General features: G+C 42.3%; 1 protein-coding gene across 2 annotated transcripts in view; it reads right to left on the bottom strand.

The window, feature by feature from the left end:
- LANCL2 (LanC like 2) overlaps window positions 1-15,520 on the bottom strand; it is a 165,125-nt gene that overhangs the window by 28,775 nt on the left and 120,830 nt on the right. For both annotated transcript variants that reach the window (XM_033930301.1, XM_033930302.1), the window contains exons 7-8: window positions 7,429-7,611; window positions 5,897-6,073 (exon numbers count right to left, since the gene is read on the bottom strand). In XM_033930301.1, the coding sequence (XP_033786192.1) occupies window positions 5,897-6,073; window positions 7,429-7,611 (360 nt within the window). The remainder of the gene's footprint in view (window positions 1-5,896; window positions 6,074-7,428; window positions 7,612-15,520) is intronic.

The raw sequence follows: 15,520 nt of genomic DNA on the forward strand, positions 1-15,520 counted from the left end.
GCCAAGATTATGGTAAAAAATTCAGATCCACATGGAAGATGGATACATATTGATATAGGTATGGGAAATGATGCCCTGACGTTGTTTAATATATATGCCCCTAATTCGAATCAATCAGAATTTTTTAAAAAATTACAGAATATGTTATTACCACTGGCTGCTTCTAATTTAGTGGTGGCTGGAGATTTTAATGCTGTAATGGATCCATTATTGGATAAAAAACCAGGTAAAAGTATAAAATCTTTAGGTTTAGATAATTTGGTTCAGTCATGTGATTTGAAAGATATATGGCGTATTCTTCATTTTAATGATCAGGAATTTTCATTTTGTTCACAGGTTCATAAATCATTTTCAAGAATAGATTATATTTTTGTTTCAACAAAAAAAGTGCAACGGGTGATTAAAGCTTCCATAGATCCTATTATTATTTCGGATCATGCGGGAGTATGGATAGAATTACAATTAGATCAATTAGAGAATGTTAGACCTCTTTGGAGATTTGATAATGCATTGCTTGTGGATGACAAATTTTTGGAAAATTTTAAAACACAAATTAACGATTTCTTTCAAATAAATTTAGTGGAGGATACATCTATAGAGAATGTATGGGATGCATTTAAAGCAACTACGAGAGGTAATATTATATCATATTCAGCTTTTATTAGGAAACAGATTAAAATACAATATATAGAATTAGAAAAAGAAATAAAAATATTAGAAGCTAAATTGGTAAGTAAATGGGAATATGAAGTTTTGCAAGCTCTTTTGAAAGCAAAAGGTAAATATAATGAATTAACTTCAAAAATGATAAGAAGAGATTTGTTTTCCAAGCAAACAGTGTATTATGGAAATTCTAATAAGGCGGGGAGATTATTGGCAAATTATCTTAAAGCAAAAAAAAGAAGAACTAATATTAATGGAATAAAAGACGAAAATGGTATAATAACAAATCAAACAAATATAATATTAAAACAATTTTTAAAATTTTATAAAGACCTGTATTCTTCCGAGCCTTATATGGAGAGACAAAAAGATGGAAAAAATTTTTTAGATTTAATTAATGGACCTAAGGTTCCTGATCATATAAAACGGAGTTTAGATGAACCTATATCATTAAAAGAATTAGAAACAGCATTGAGATCTCTTAGAGTTGGATCCGCTCCAGGTGGTGATGGTTATACAGTAGAATTTTATAAAACATTTCAAAATATCCTTTCCCCACATTTACTAAATTTATATCAGACACAACTTATAAAAGGTAATATTAAAGGTACTATGGCTGAATCAATAATAATTGTTTTGCCTAAGCCAAATAAAGATCCTACTTTGGTTTCAAACTACAGGCCTATATCTTTGATAAATGTTGATAATAAACTTTTGGCGAAAATTTTGGCTTTGAGATTAGCCAAGGCTCTCCCACATATTATAGATATGCATCAAACGGGTTTCGTTGCTAAAAGACATTCCTCTAATAACTCTAGACTATTGTTTCACATGTTAAACTTATCAAAAAAAATAGATGAACCGGCTTTTACAGTTTCATTAGATGCTGAAAAAGCATTTGATAGGGTAGAATGGAATTTTATGTATCAGGCATTAGAATGGTTTGGTATAGGTTCTGGATTTATACAAATGGTAAAAACATTGTATAGCTTCCCGATTGCAAGACTAAATATTAATAATAAGATATCTGATGGTTTTCAATTGCAGAGGGGAGTTAGACAAGGTTGTCCTTTATCTCCTTTGTTATTTGATGTTGTATTAGAACCCTTATTGTTAGCAATACAGCAAAAGAGGGAGATACAAGGTATTCCATATTCAGATATGGAATATAAAATTTCGGCTTATGCTGACGATATTTTACTTTATTTGAGAAATCCAGAGTCAACCTTAACTACTTTATTGGAATTAATTGATAAGTTTGGTAAATTTTCAGGTTATAAAATTAATTGGAATAAATCTGAAATTATACCCTTGAATGTTCATTGTGTAAAAGGATTATTTGATACTTTTCCATTCATATGGAAAGAAGAAGGATTTAAATATCTTGGCATTCAAGTTAAAAATACAATTGAAGATACTGTAAAAGAGAATGAAAAATATGTATTAAAAAAAGTTACGGAGTTATATGAACAATGGAACCCATTACATATTTCTTGGTGGGGAAGAGTTCAAACTATTAAAATGATGATGTTACCTGTAGTTTGCTACCAAATGAGTATGATACCTATTTATTTTCAGGGGTCCTTTTATAAAAAGCTCAATAGCATTTTAACAAAATTTCTTTGGCTTGGTAAAACACCTAGAATAGCTTTAGTAACTTTGCAAAAATCAATTAAGGAGGGAGGGGTAAATTTTCCAAATTTCTATAGGTACCATCAAGCCTATATTCTACGTCAGGGTATGTATTGGATCCTCCCAGAACTTATGGATAATGCACCGGATTGGTTATATTTAGAATGGCGCCTTATGTTTCCCCTAAATTTAGTTCATCTACCAAGTATTAACATACCTAGAAGATACAGAGAAAATAAAATATTAATGGATACTTGGAAAACGTTGAGATTTATTGATAAATTAACACCTATCCCAATAAACAAATCAACTAATCAATCTATATGGATAAACTCCAAGATCAAAATTGGCGGAGCTCAAATCCTTTGGAAGAACTGGATTATTGCAGGCATTAGATCTATAGACCAGTGTTTTTCAACCTTTTTTGGGCAAAGGCACACTTGGTTCATGAAAAAAAATCACGAGGCACACCACCATTAGAAAATGTTAAAAAATTTAACTCTGTGCCTATATTGACTATATATAAAGTAATTCTCTTGAATAGGAATCAAATACAAAGAAAGTATTTTATAATGCTGCCACCGCCAACAACACCGTTGGCGGCGGTGACACTCAAGTGGCTAAAGAGCCACAGTTTGCCAGCCTAGAGACAACACTGGAGGGTGGCCAGCTGTGCACCCCTTGGGACGTAAACCCGGGGTGGGGCACACCGCCCCCCCCCCCTGGTATGCCACTATCTGTACCTCACTCCCTCCCTATGACCAAAAATTCTCCTTTCTTCTTTTCCCCGTGTACACAACCATCTCTTTCCCTCCCTTCCTCTCTCCAAAGTCCATGCCTTCTGTGTCCAAACACTCATTCCCTCCCTTCCTCTCTCCCAAGTCCATTTCTTCTGAGTCCAAAAACGCATTCCCTCCCCCACCTCAGCATCTCTTTCCCTCCCTTCCTCTCTCCCAAGTCCATTTCTTCTGGGTCCAAAAACGCATTCCCTCCCCCACCTCAGCATCTCTTTCCCTCCCTTCCTCTCTCCCAAGTCCATGCCTTCTGTGTCCAAAAACCCATTCCCTCCCCCACCTCAGCATCTCTTTCCCTCCCTTCCTCTCTCCCAAGTCCATGCCTTCTGTGTCCAAAAACCCATTCCCTCCCCCACCTCAGCATCTCTTTCCCTCCCTTCCTCTCTCCCAAGTCCATGCCTTCTGTTTCCAAAAACCCATTCCCTCCCCCACCTCAGCATCTCTTTCCCTCCCTTCCTCTATCCCAAGTCCATGCCTTCTGTTTCCAAAAACCCATTCCCTCCCCCACCTCAGCATCTCTTTCCCTCCCTTCCTCTCTCCCAAGTCCATGCCTTCTGTGTCCAAAAACCCATTCCATCCCCCACCTCAGCATCTCTTTCCCTCCCTTCCTTTCTCCCAACTCCCAGGTCCATGCCTTCTGTGTCCAAAAACCCATTCCCTCCCCCCCCTCAGCATCTATTTCCCTCCCTTCCTCTCTCCCAAGTCCATGCCTTCTGTGTCCAAAAACCCATTCCCTCCCCCACCTCAGCATCTCTTTCCCTCCCTTCCTCTCTCCCAAGTTCATGCCTTGTGTCCAAAACGCACTCCCTCCCCCCTTTTGTGTTCCATGTTTGCCTCCCAGCCCATCTTTGCAACTTTCTCAGCAAAACGAAGCTCAAGCCGCGAGGCTTGTCTTCTGCTTCCTGTCTGCCCTGCCGCACACAAATAGCCGAACGGAAGTATTCTCCGACGTCAGCGCTGACGTCGGAGGGCAGGCTTTGCTTAAGCCCTCCCTCCGACGACAGCGCTGACATCGGGGAACGCTTGCGATCGGCTATATGTTAGCTGCAGGGCAGGCAGGAACAGAAGACGAGCCTCGCGGCTCGAGTTGTATTGAACTCCGCGGGTCCCCCGTCCAGCTCTCTCCTGTCCACGTGGGGCGGACCGCCCCTCTCCCTAGACTTGTGCTACTGCTCTGATGGCGGCCCTGACCGTACGGCACACCAGGCAACATCTCGCGGCACACTAGTGTGCCGCGGAACAGCGGTTGAAAAACACTGCTATAGACGATGTTATTTCAGAAGGTAAACTGCTGGATTTTTCACAATTGCAACATAGATTTGGTCTTAATAAAACACAAAGTTTTAAATGGTTGCAGTTGAAGCAGGCCATTCAGGTTGGGTTCCCTGAGTGGAAAACATTAAATAATCAATATAGTTTAAAGTTCTTATGTTTTCAAGCAGACTTCCTAGGACATCAAGCCGCATTGTGGTATAAATTAATATCTGGATATTTAAATAAAAAACCAAAAAATGGTCTAAGAGATATTTGGAGCATTGAGATTAAGCATCAAATTAATGCATCTCAATGGCCACTAATTTGGTCTTGGAGAATGAGATGTACAGTGTCAGCATCTATGAGACAAACTTGGTTCTTTTTATTACATAAGAGCTTTTTGGACCCCTACACGTTTACAAAAATTAGACAGTTCTAAGTCCAATAAATGCTGGAACTGTAATCTAGAACCAGGGACATTAGATCATTTATTGTATCATTGTCCCTATATTAAAACTTTTTGGAATTCAATTTGGCCACAAATTAATAAATTGATGGAAAATCATATTGCAATATCATATGATACAATATTATTTGGAATGATGATGAGAAAAAAAAGTCAAATTTCACCAGAAAATAACAAGCTTTTATTAATTATGACAGGGGTTGCCATTCAGCATATAACTAACAACTGGAAGAATTATAACAACCTAAATTATACATTTTGGTGGAATACAATATGTCATATATTTAAAATGGAAAGAACAATAGCAATACAAAGGGGGACATATACTAAATTTATAAAAATATGGGGGCCATTGACAAAATACTGTAATGAATAAATAATAGGATTTTTCTTCTTTTCTTCTTTTAAGGATTTTTTTTTTTATGACACACATAGAGGGGGGTAAGGAAAATAATTTCTACATAATATGTTATAATATATTATACAATATGTAATGTATGATTGAAAAATAATAGAAGGGTGGGGGGAGGGAGAGGGGATAAAATTTATTTAGAACATAATGTATTAGATATAAAAATGTTATTGAATATTCATCAATTATATTCTAACATGTTGTACACTTTCTGTAAAATTTGAAAATTAAAAATATTATATTAAAGTAATAAAAGGGTGGGGGGAGGGTGAGGGGGAAAATTAAATTTAGATATATAATGTATTAGATATAAAAGTGATACTATGTATTTATCAATTGTATTTAATATTTTGTACACTTTATGTAAAATTTGAAAATAAAAAATAATGGAAAAAAAAAAGAAACTTGTTCAAGATTTTATTTAATGACTATTATAGGGGTTATGTTTATGTTCTTATGTCCTTTATTAAGGCATGCTAGCTGTTTTAGTGCGCGCTAAATATTAACATGCGCTAAACACTAAAGTGTCCATTATAGCCTACGGACGCGTTAGCATTTAGCACGTGCTAAAACGGCAAGCGCGCCTTAGTAAAAGGACCCCCCTAGTGATATATGAAAATAAGTAGACAAAAAATGGTAGCATATGACCCAAGAAAAGACCATGGCACATCTCACCTTGCACGCTCTGTAGAGGTACTTTTTGTCCTGAGTCAGATGATAAAGTGATAAGAAGGAGTATCCATTCCCAGCAGTCCCATGGCAGATTCCGTAACCTTTCCTTAGTAAGCCTCTCTGCCAGATCACATCGCTGCATTCCACGGCATCTTTCAAATATTTCTCCTCCTTAAAGATCTATTGCAAGAAACCAAAATATAAGAATTGAAAGGGAAAGAAGATTTCATGTCATACTGCCCCTGTTATTTGGCTTTGCATGATCTGGCAAAGATGGCTCAAGAGTTGACAGAATGTTGAGAAAGTCAGTAAGAGGATTACCAAAGATTTCACTCATTGGGCACTACCTTTCTTCAAAAAGATGTACATTGGACATCTGTGTTATATTTTTTTGTGTGTGTACAAACCCAGCCCTCAAAATGCCTTATTTTCACTACTACTAGCACAAATATTTTATAGTCTACTCTTTGTTCCATGTGTATTCCTTCAAATTCAGGAACTAAAACTTATACAGTGACTCGCTTGTAACTAAACTGTGAATTCTCCAAACCCACATATAGAGATCAAAGATTGTGAAGCTGGTAGGTAGCACTAGATCACTGGGAGCTGACCCAGTAACAGGCATGATGCTGAGACTCCCAATACTGAGGACCCCGACTGGAATAGTAAAGGCATATTATACCAAATTCACATTATTCCAGTCCTCGTCTGACTGCACCCCTGCATCCTGCGTATGGCTCTGCTGCAGGAAAAATGCATCCTTAGAAGAAATAACTCCTGGTGCTAACCCCACTGCAACTCCTGAGGGGGCCACTGTGAACACTGTAATTTAGGTACGCTTTGTACATCATGCTTATAAATACTGGAGCAAAAGCCGGACCAGGACGCCCAGAACACTAGGGCAGGTGCTCCTGTGATCCACTCTGTGTTTCATGGTAGACACGTGACTGCGCTTCACTAGGGATGCCTTGCTGCCAGTTCCCAGCTCTAGCTGGGATTTCTGACCTGAACTCGATCTAAGAGGGATCCCATACTGCGCCACCATGATTCTGATCGCTCCTCGGTGGCCTCGACAGCTGTGGTTTTCCCTGCTGCTTCAACTCAGTGTCAGGGATCCTCTGCTTCTACCTGTGTTTCCTTCTCTGCTGTCTCAGAGTCGGGGTTCGCTGTTGCATCCCAATCTGCAATCTCTACATCTGACATGTAACTTTTGAAAATTGCTTTTGGACCCATGACCACTGTTTCCTCTAAGTTGCGTGGCTGTGCACCTTTTGACAGGAGGTTATGAAGCCAGTGAGGTCGGGACCATCACCTTCTTCCTCCTGCATCACTCTCCTACCTAGGGTGACCAACCTGTTTGTTTTAAGCTGGCCTGGCCAGTTTTGCAAAGGCCAATCCAGCTGCCAGCAGACTCACAAAAACGGAACCCAAAAAGACTTTTTTTTTTGCTGAAGGATCCCACCTCTCTTCCTTCCCCATATTGCAGAAATAGAAGTTACAAAAATATGTCAAACATATCGAATGTATGGACTGACCTTATAAGCCTGTATAAGCATGTGTATGACTCCTGACGCTCCGTGACACCAGTGGACAAGCCTGTCCGACTCATTGCTTAAAGACGATGGATAATTCCCAGAGCGAAACTTTTTGTGACGCACATAGTCGATGCTGGGCTTCACCAGTTCGGTCAGAGTTTCTTGATCCACTTTTGAAAGTGGCTAAGAAACAAGAAAATAAATAATTGGGCTCTTACATTAAAAAGCTCTTAACACAGAGACAAATGTATCAAAAGATTTTTCTTATTTTGTGTTTATGGGAAAAATGATTAGTAGATAACAGGAGTGTCACAGGAGGTTTGATGTCGAAGCCTGTATCCCTTCTTAGTCTGCAGATGTACGAAGCTGCCACTAAGCTCCAGGGTAGAGTCACACGTCTTACACTTGCCACATCTGGTATGGCTGCCTATGTTTTCTGCAGTCACAACTCTCCTAGTTGTGTCCGCTGTTGGCTATATGCAATTCTCAAACTTTTGCCGGCAAATGTAGGATGTAATTGCACAATGGGCCAGTGCTTCCCTGGAGCTGAGTAGCAGCTTCGTACATCCACAGACTAAGAAGGGATACAGGCTTTGACATCAAACCTCCTATGACACTCCCTTTGAGGGCCATTGTTTAAAGTTATCCATTGGGCAAACACCAAGACCTTTTCGAGTACGAATCAGCAAACACCGGAGTAGTTTGACCTGTAACAGGATTGAAAAACCATTGGTTGAACACTTTAATACAGCTGGCCACAGTACCAGGGATTTTCAGTGTTTCATATTGGACCATGTGCCACCGATGCCAAGAGGAGGAGATAGACGATTGATTTTGCAAAAGAAAGAGCAGGAATGGATTTTCCCTTTACGCTCTGAGGAACCAAATGGGATGAACCATAAGACTGAGTGGCATTTGTTTTTTTTAATAAATCCTCATTATGGGACTGCAGGACCTTTGTGATTTTTTTGACAGTGGCTGTGAACTGTGAGCAATTCTGAATGTTTGGCATGAGTATGAGGCTCCTGACTGGTGAGTCAGCTGTGAATGATGTCAGATGCTATAAATCAGGAAGCAGTTCTAACTGAGGCTGTCTTTGCCACGGTGAGCGTGAAATTTAAATGCCACAGTAAGCAGAAGTGTGGCTTGGAGAGAGTGTTAAACCTACTGTGTGAAATTTCTTCAGCTAATTCTTCCTATTTTTCTAGATATCGGTCCAAAGCCCTGACGCAGCTTGAAGACGAAACTGCGGCTAGCCTAACGTCGGCGAAGGGACCAGCAGAGATAGCAGGAGAGATAGTTACCTGCATTTAATACTCAGCTTTCAACGAGCCCTGCCCTGCACTGAAGTTTAAGTTAAGTCTTTTGATTTTTTTCAGCACCATTTACTGACTATTCATTGTTTAAGATCTGTCAAAGTGTAAAACAAATGATCTAAATTATTATATGATATATATTATATTTGAATATAATTTTTGGGAGGATGGGGTGGGATATAATCTTTTTCTTGAGAAATTGTAGAGTTTCAGTGATGTTGTATATTAAATGATGATTTTATTGTACACTTGTTGAAAGATTTAAAATGAATAAAGATTTATAAGATCTGTTTTCAGGGATGTCAGTAGGGGGAGGTGAGCCGGTGAGGTTAATTCCCTTTCTAGTGCAATTGTTTAAGTTTCACAACGCAAGGGGATCTGAGGCTCCTCCCCTTTTAAAACTAATGAAACACATTGAGCTGTTAGGAGTTTCTCACAGCAGAACAACACTTCCGAGGGATTCTGCTTCAGATTTCTTTAAAGTTTTTTGTGAGAAAGGTATTTTACGAGATTAAGTGACTTCCCAGGGTCACAAGTAGTTTAGCTTTTTAATTTTTTCTCTAGAGATGTATTTTGGCTGAAGTAGGGCTTACCGTATTTTCGCGGATATAACGCGCACCATTGTAAAACGCGCACAGGGGTATAGCGCGCAGAAATCACGATGATATGTACAAAAACTTTTCTATACCGCGCTCAGGCATATAACGCGCATGCTGCCCGACTCTCCTCTGGCCACCCCGACTCTCCTTTCGCCCTCCCCGACTCTCATCTGGTTGCCCCGACTCACCCTGACTTTCGGTGCACTGCCCCGACTCTCCTCTGGTTGCCCCGACTCACCCTGACTTTCGGTGCACTGCCCCGACTCTCCTCTGGTTGCCCCGACTCACCGTTCACCCGCCCTGACTTTCGGTGCACTGCCCCGCCTCTCCGTGCCTGTCCCCCTTGAAGTCCTGTCCCCCCTTGAAGGTCTGCCTGTCCCCCCTTGAAGGTCTGCCTGTCCCCCCTTGAAGTCCTGTCCCCCTTGAAGGTCTGCCTGTCCCCCTTGAAGATCTGCCTGTCCCCCCTTGAAGTCCTGTCCCCATCCTGAAAGCCTGATGCCCCCCCTCGACGTCCGATTCTTCTCCCCCCTCGGCAGGACCACTCGCACCCCCACCCCGAAGGACCGCCGACTCCCCGACAATATTGGGCCAGGAGGGAGCCCAAATCCTCCTGGCCACGGCGACCCCCTAACCCCACCCCGCACTACATTACGGGCAGGAGGGATCCCAGGCCCTCCTGCCCTCGACGCACACCCCCTCCCCCCACCGACCGCCCCCCCCCAAGAACCTCCGCCCGTCCCCCAGCCGCCCCGCGACCCCCCTGGCCGACCCCCACCCGCCTTCCCCGTACTTTGTGTAGTTGGGCCAGAAGGGAGCCCAAACCCTCCTGGCCACGGCGACCCCCTAACCCCACCCCGCACTACATTACGGGCAGGAGGGATCCCAGGCCCTCCTGCCCTCGACGCAAACCCCCCTCCCTCCAACGACCGCCCCCCCCCCAAGAACCTCCGACCGACCCGCGACCCCCCTGGCCGACCCCCCCACCCCCCTTCCCCGTACCTTTGGAAGTTGGCCGGACAGACGGGAGCCAAACCCGCCTGTCCGGCAGGCAGCCAACGAAGGAATGAGGCCGGATTGGCCCATCCGTCCTAAAGCTCCGCCTACTGGTGGGGCCTAAGGCGCGTGGGCCAATCAGAATAGGCCCTGGAGCCTTAGGTCCCACCTGGGGGCGCGGCCTGAGGCACATGGGCCAAACCCGACCATGTGTCTCAGGCCGCGCCCCCAGGTGGGACCTAAGGCTCCAGGGCCTATTCTGATTGGCCCACGCGCCTTAGGCCCCACCAGTAGGCGGAGCTTTAGGACGGATGGGCCAATCCGGCCTCATTCCTTCGTTGGCTGCCTGCCGGACAGGCGGGTTTGGCTCCCGTCTGTCCGGCCAACTTCCAAAGGTACGGGGAAGGGGGGTGGGGGGGTCGGCCAGGGGGGTCGCGGGTCGGTCGGAGGTTCTTGGGGGGGGGGGCGGTCGTTTGAGGGAGGGGGGTTTGCGTCGAGGGCAGGAGGGCCTGGGATCCCTCCTGCCCGTAATGTAGTGCGGGGTGGGGTTAGGGGGTCGCCGTGGCCAGGAGGGTTTGGGCTCCCTTCTGGCCCAACTACACAAAGTACGGGGAAGGCGGGTGGGGGTGTCGTGGGGGTCGGCCAGGGGGGTCGCGGGTCGGCTGGGGGACGGGCGGAGGTTCTTGGGGGGGGGGCGGTCGTTGGGGGGAGGGGGTTTGCGTCGAGGGCAGGAGGGCCTGGGATCCCTCCTGCCCGTAATGTAGTGCGGGGTGGGGTTAGGGGGTCGCCGTGGCCAGGAGGGTTTGGGCTCCCTCCTGGCCCGATATTGTTGGGGAGTCGGCGGTCCTTCGGGGTGAGGGTGCGAGTGGTCCTGCCGGGGGGGGGATGTATCGGACGTCGGGGAGTCGGCCGGGCAAGAGGGCTTGGGCTCCCTCTTGCTCCGATCGTGGATGCGGGTGCGGGTGGGAGCGCGTGCGAGCGGTCGTTCGGGGTGGGGGTGCGAGCGGTCCTGCTGGGGGGGTGAATCGGGCATCGGGCGGGGTGGGAACTATGTTTAAAAACTTTTGTATACCGCGCTCAGGCATATAACGCGCGAGGGGTATGCGCGGTACGTAAAATCACGTATAACGCGCGCGTTATATCCGCGAAAATACGGTAGTGCAGTAATCACATACAGAGATTAAGAGACTATTCAAACACAGCTAACTAACAGAAATTAAGGCAGTCTCTTGTACTGCACTTCCAAAAGCTCAAAGGCTGGTGCAAATGCTAGTGGGTGCTTTCCATATATATGTGCATATTACTGTGAACCGAAAAAAAAAAACATTTCAAAATGTTTTTTGTTGTTATCTTCCACAGAACTCGGCCGATTCTTATGGAATTTAGAGCGTCGTATCCTGAATGCAGTTGATGTAAAAATGTAAATATTTCCCACCGCACCACAACACTACCTTGTGAAAGTGAATTGTGAACTGAATAAAAACGCATCGAAAATTTTATGGTGTATTGTGCAGAAAAATGTAAAGTCAAAAAATAATGTTTCAATTAAGCAGCTGTTCAAAGTGCACGCCCTTTGCAGGAAGGCATGCCCTCAGACTTGGCCGCCACTGATCCATGAACTTGTCAACAACGCTTTGCTTCAGCTCAGTCAAAACAGAGATGAAGCGCTGTTTAAGGCCTTCAATATCGCTGTCAGATGCATTCCTGTATCAGACCCCAGATCCGGTAGTCAACTGGGTTTAGGTCTGATGAGTTTGCAGGCCAGAGGTTTGGACCAGTGAAGTCTGGGGTCTCATGATGTGCAGGAGTATTGTCCTGTTGGAAGATAAAGTAGTCTCCCGACATGCAACGGATTGCTGGCAACAGTTTTTTGCAATCAGAGGACATCCCAGTAGTATGCACTGTTGATCTTAATCCCAAGAAAGATGAACAACAGATCTGGGAATCCGAGTTTTGAGATTATGACCAAGACCATGGCTGAAGGCCAGGCAGGTCTATAATAGGTGTTTGGCATTAACCTCATGCTTCAGTGCTGTTGAATAAGCTTGCTATGCACATCTATTATTATAATATTTTTTAAGGTGATTCTTTCACTAATACTCTGCTTAAACTCGACAGTGATCTTAACCATCCGAGATAATAAACACCTTTTACTATACAGTTTTTCTGGAACCTCAGGCCACCACTCAGAGCTCAAACTCGTTCATTGCTCTAAGCTTTATGTGGAAGCTCCTCATTGGATCCTTTTATATTTTTTAAAGCCTCTTTTTGCTTTTGTGATTAGTTTTTTGTTTTTTCTTAGACAATTTTATAATCAGACTCAAAGCTTAAGACATTAAGCAATACTTAGCTCGATCTTGTGGTCTTTGGCTACGGGGGACTTCATACCAACATGTTTCGCTAAACAGCTTTATCAAGGTTTAACCCCTAGGATACAACAAAAGCCAAATTTACCATCTCAATAGACACACCACCAGATATTAGCTTTACTAGAGTGCCCCATTATCTCGCTTACCTTTCAAATTTACCGCCAAGACTTGTGACCACTTATCTACAAATATGGCGGCGGCGTTTTTACTTCGAATTTAAATAGGACGGAGCCCCCATTAGCATAAGCGGCGTCATCACGCCGCGTAAGCGTCACGGGGTGCTGCGTCTGTCAAACTTAATTATATAGAATATACATGATTTATTACTAAAAGATAACCTTTCCTTCCAGATACACGTTAGATCAAAGAACCCCATTCAAGTTCCACATTCAATCCGTGTGGAACCACTGAATTTAGCGTGTATATCCAACGCTGTTCTTTATAGTTCAGTCTTTCTTCACTGTTACCTCCCTCCCACCCACCTTCCATACTATCAATTATACGCCACTGTATCTGTTCGATTGTATGTTGATGTTCCAAAAAATGCTCCACCATTGGAGCTAGAACATTTTTTGTTTTCAGTCGTGACTTATGCTCGTTTAATCTAATATGTATGGGTCGTGAAGTCCGACCCACATATACCAGATTACACGGGCATACAATAATATATACTACTTGTGTTGATTGGCAGTTTGTATGTGCTCTGGCTGTGATGATTTTTCCAGTCTGAGGGTCTTTCCAAGTGGTGCCTATAATAGTATAAGAGCACCACTGGCATCGTCCACAGCTTGTATGATTTCCTACTGTCATAGTTTTAAAATTCCCCAATTGCATTGTAAATTGGAAGTAGGGACGTTAGATCATTTAATTTTTTTCTGTCCCTGTGTAAACGCATTTTGGAATTCAATTTGGCCCCAAATTAATAAATTACTAGAAAATTATGTTGGACTCTCATATGACACCATATTATTTGGCACTGCAATGAGAACTAAGAGTCCAATTTCAGTAAATAATAACAAGCTATTATTAATATTGACAGGAGTCGCCATGCAACAAATTACTCAAAACTGGAAAGATTACACCAAATTAAATTATACGTTTTGGTGGAATTCTGTCTGTCATATTTATAAAATGGAAAAAATATTAGCGTTACAACAAGGGAATCTTCTTAACTTCAAGAAAATTTGGCAACCATTGACCAATTATTCTAATGATTAGATTTCTTAGCACATTGATAAAAATTTTATATGAATGGGGTGGGATTTGATTAATAATTGGAAAAATGTTATATAAAAAAGGGATGGGAAATATATTTATATGTTAATGTATAATCTTTATCATAATATATTTTAAAACATATGACTTATTAATGATAGTATACTATATATGAAAAAATTAATTATATTTAATATGATTCAATTGTTGTAAGAATGGAAAATCTATAAATAAAAATTTAAAAAAAAATAAAATTCCCCAATTTTTGTTGAATTAAAACTTGGCCTATGGTTTTTCCTCTTTTAAAGGCAAACATCGGGATCTCTTTAAACACAGAATGTAATTGTAATACATGCCAGTATGCTTTAATATATGTTATAAGTTTTTTTGCTGCCTCTGAATAAGGGAGTACACATATTAATTTGTCACTTTTTTGTTCTACCACCTGTTCGGAAATTAATAAATCCCTATTAATATACTTTGCCCTAGTAAAGGCTTGCTTAATAGATTTCGCAGGATATCCCCTAGTATGGAAACGATGTTTTAGCTCTTCTGCTGCCTCAATAAAGTCACTTAAGTTTGACGATACTCTACGGATTCTTAAAAACTGGCTAACTGGAATGTTGAACTTTAGGTGATAAGGGTGGCAGCTGGAAAAATGAAGAAATGTATTTCTAGCTACAGATTTTCTATATAACTTTGTTTTTATCTGTAATTTGTTTGTATCTGTAACTAATCACAAAAGCAAAAAGAGGCTTTAAAAAATATAAAAGGATCCAATGAGGAGCTTCCACATAAAGCTTAGAGCAATGAACGAGTTTGAGCTCTGAGTGGTGGCCTGAGGTTCCAGAAAAACTGTATAGTAAAAGGTGTTTATTATCTCGGATGGTTAAGATCACTGTCGAGTTTAAGCAGAGTATCAGTGCTGTTGAAGGCATGTATAGGTGATCATTCTGTGTGTTAATATGTAAAGTTAGCGCTTAGTCACAACACTTTTTAAGACACTAATTTCAGATCGTCATGAATTATCCTTACCGCAGTTGTCTGGCTTATTCTTGTTTCTCTTGCTATTTGGCGAATTGTTTGTTGTGTTTGCAGCGCATCCTCTTGGTTAAGTACAAGATCATGTACAATCACAAAAACACTTTCACCAAAAGGAAAAATGAAGGTGGGCGGGCCCCTGTCTGAGGCTTTTTCCTCCGTTAAGATTGGTTTCTGCTTGTGTCTTTATTTACTATACCTTCATTTTTCCTTTTGGTGAAAGTGTTTTTGTGATTATTAGTGATATTCACCATATCCGAGTTTTTTTGCAATGTCATGTACAATGTCATGAACAACCTCCCCGAGGAGGTTGTGACGGAGACCACCATTCCGAGTTTCAAGGGCAAGTTGGATGCACACCTTCTTGCAAATCACATTGATGGATACGGGTAAACAGGTCTTCATCGGGGAACACCTGGCTTGGCCTCCGCGTGTGCGGGTCACCGGACTGGATGGACCAAAGGTCTGATTCGGTGAAGGCTTTTCTTATGTTCTTGTGTGCGAATCAAGCCCGGTCAGCCTGGCTTACGATCCACAGTGCCCATTGCTTGAATCTTGC

Source organism: Geotrypetes seraphini, chromosome 2, assembly GCF_902459505.1.
Source record: "Geotrypetes seraphini chromosome 2, aGeoSer1.1, whole genome shotgun sequence".
NCBI classification, from domain to species: domain Eukaryota; kingdom Metazoa; phylum Chordata; class Amphibia; order Gymnophiona; family Dermophiidae; genus Geotrypetes; species Geotrypetes seraphini.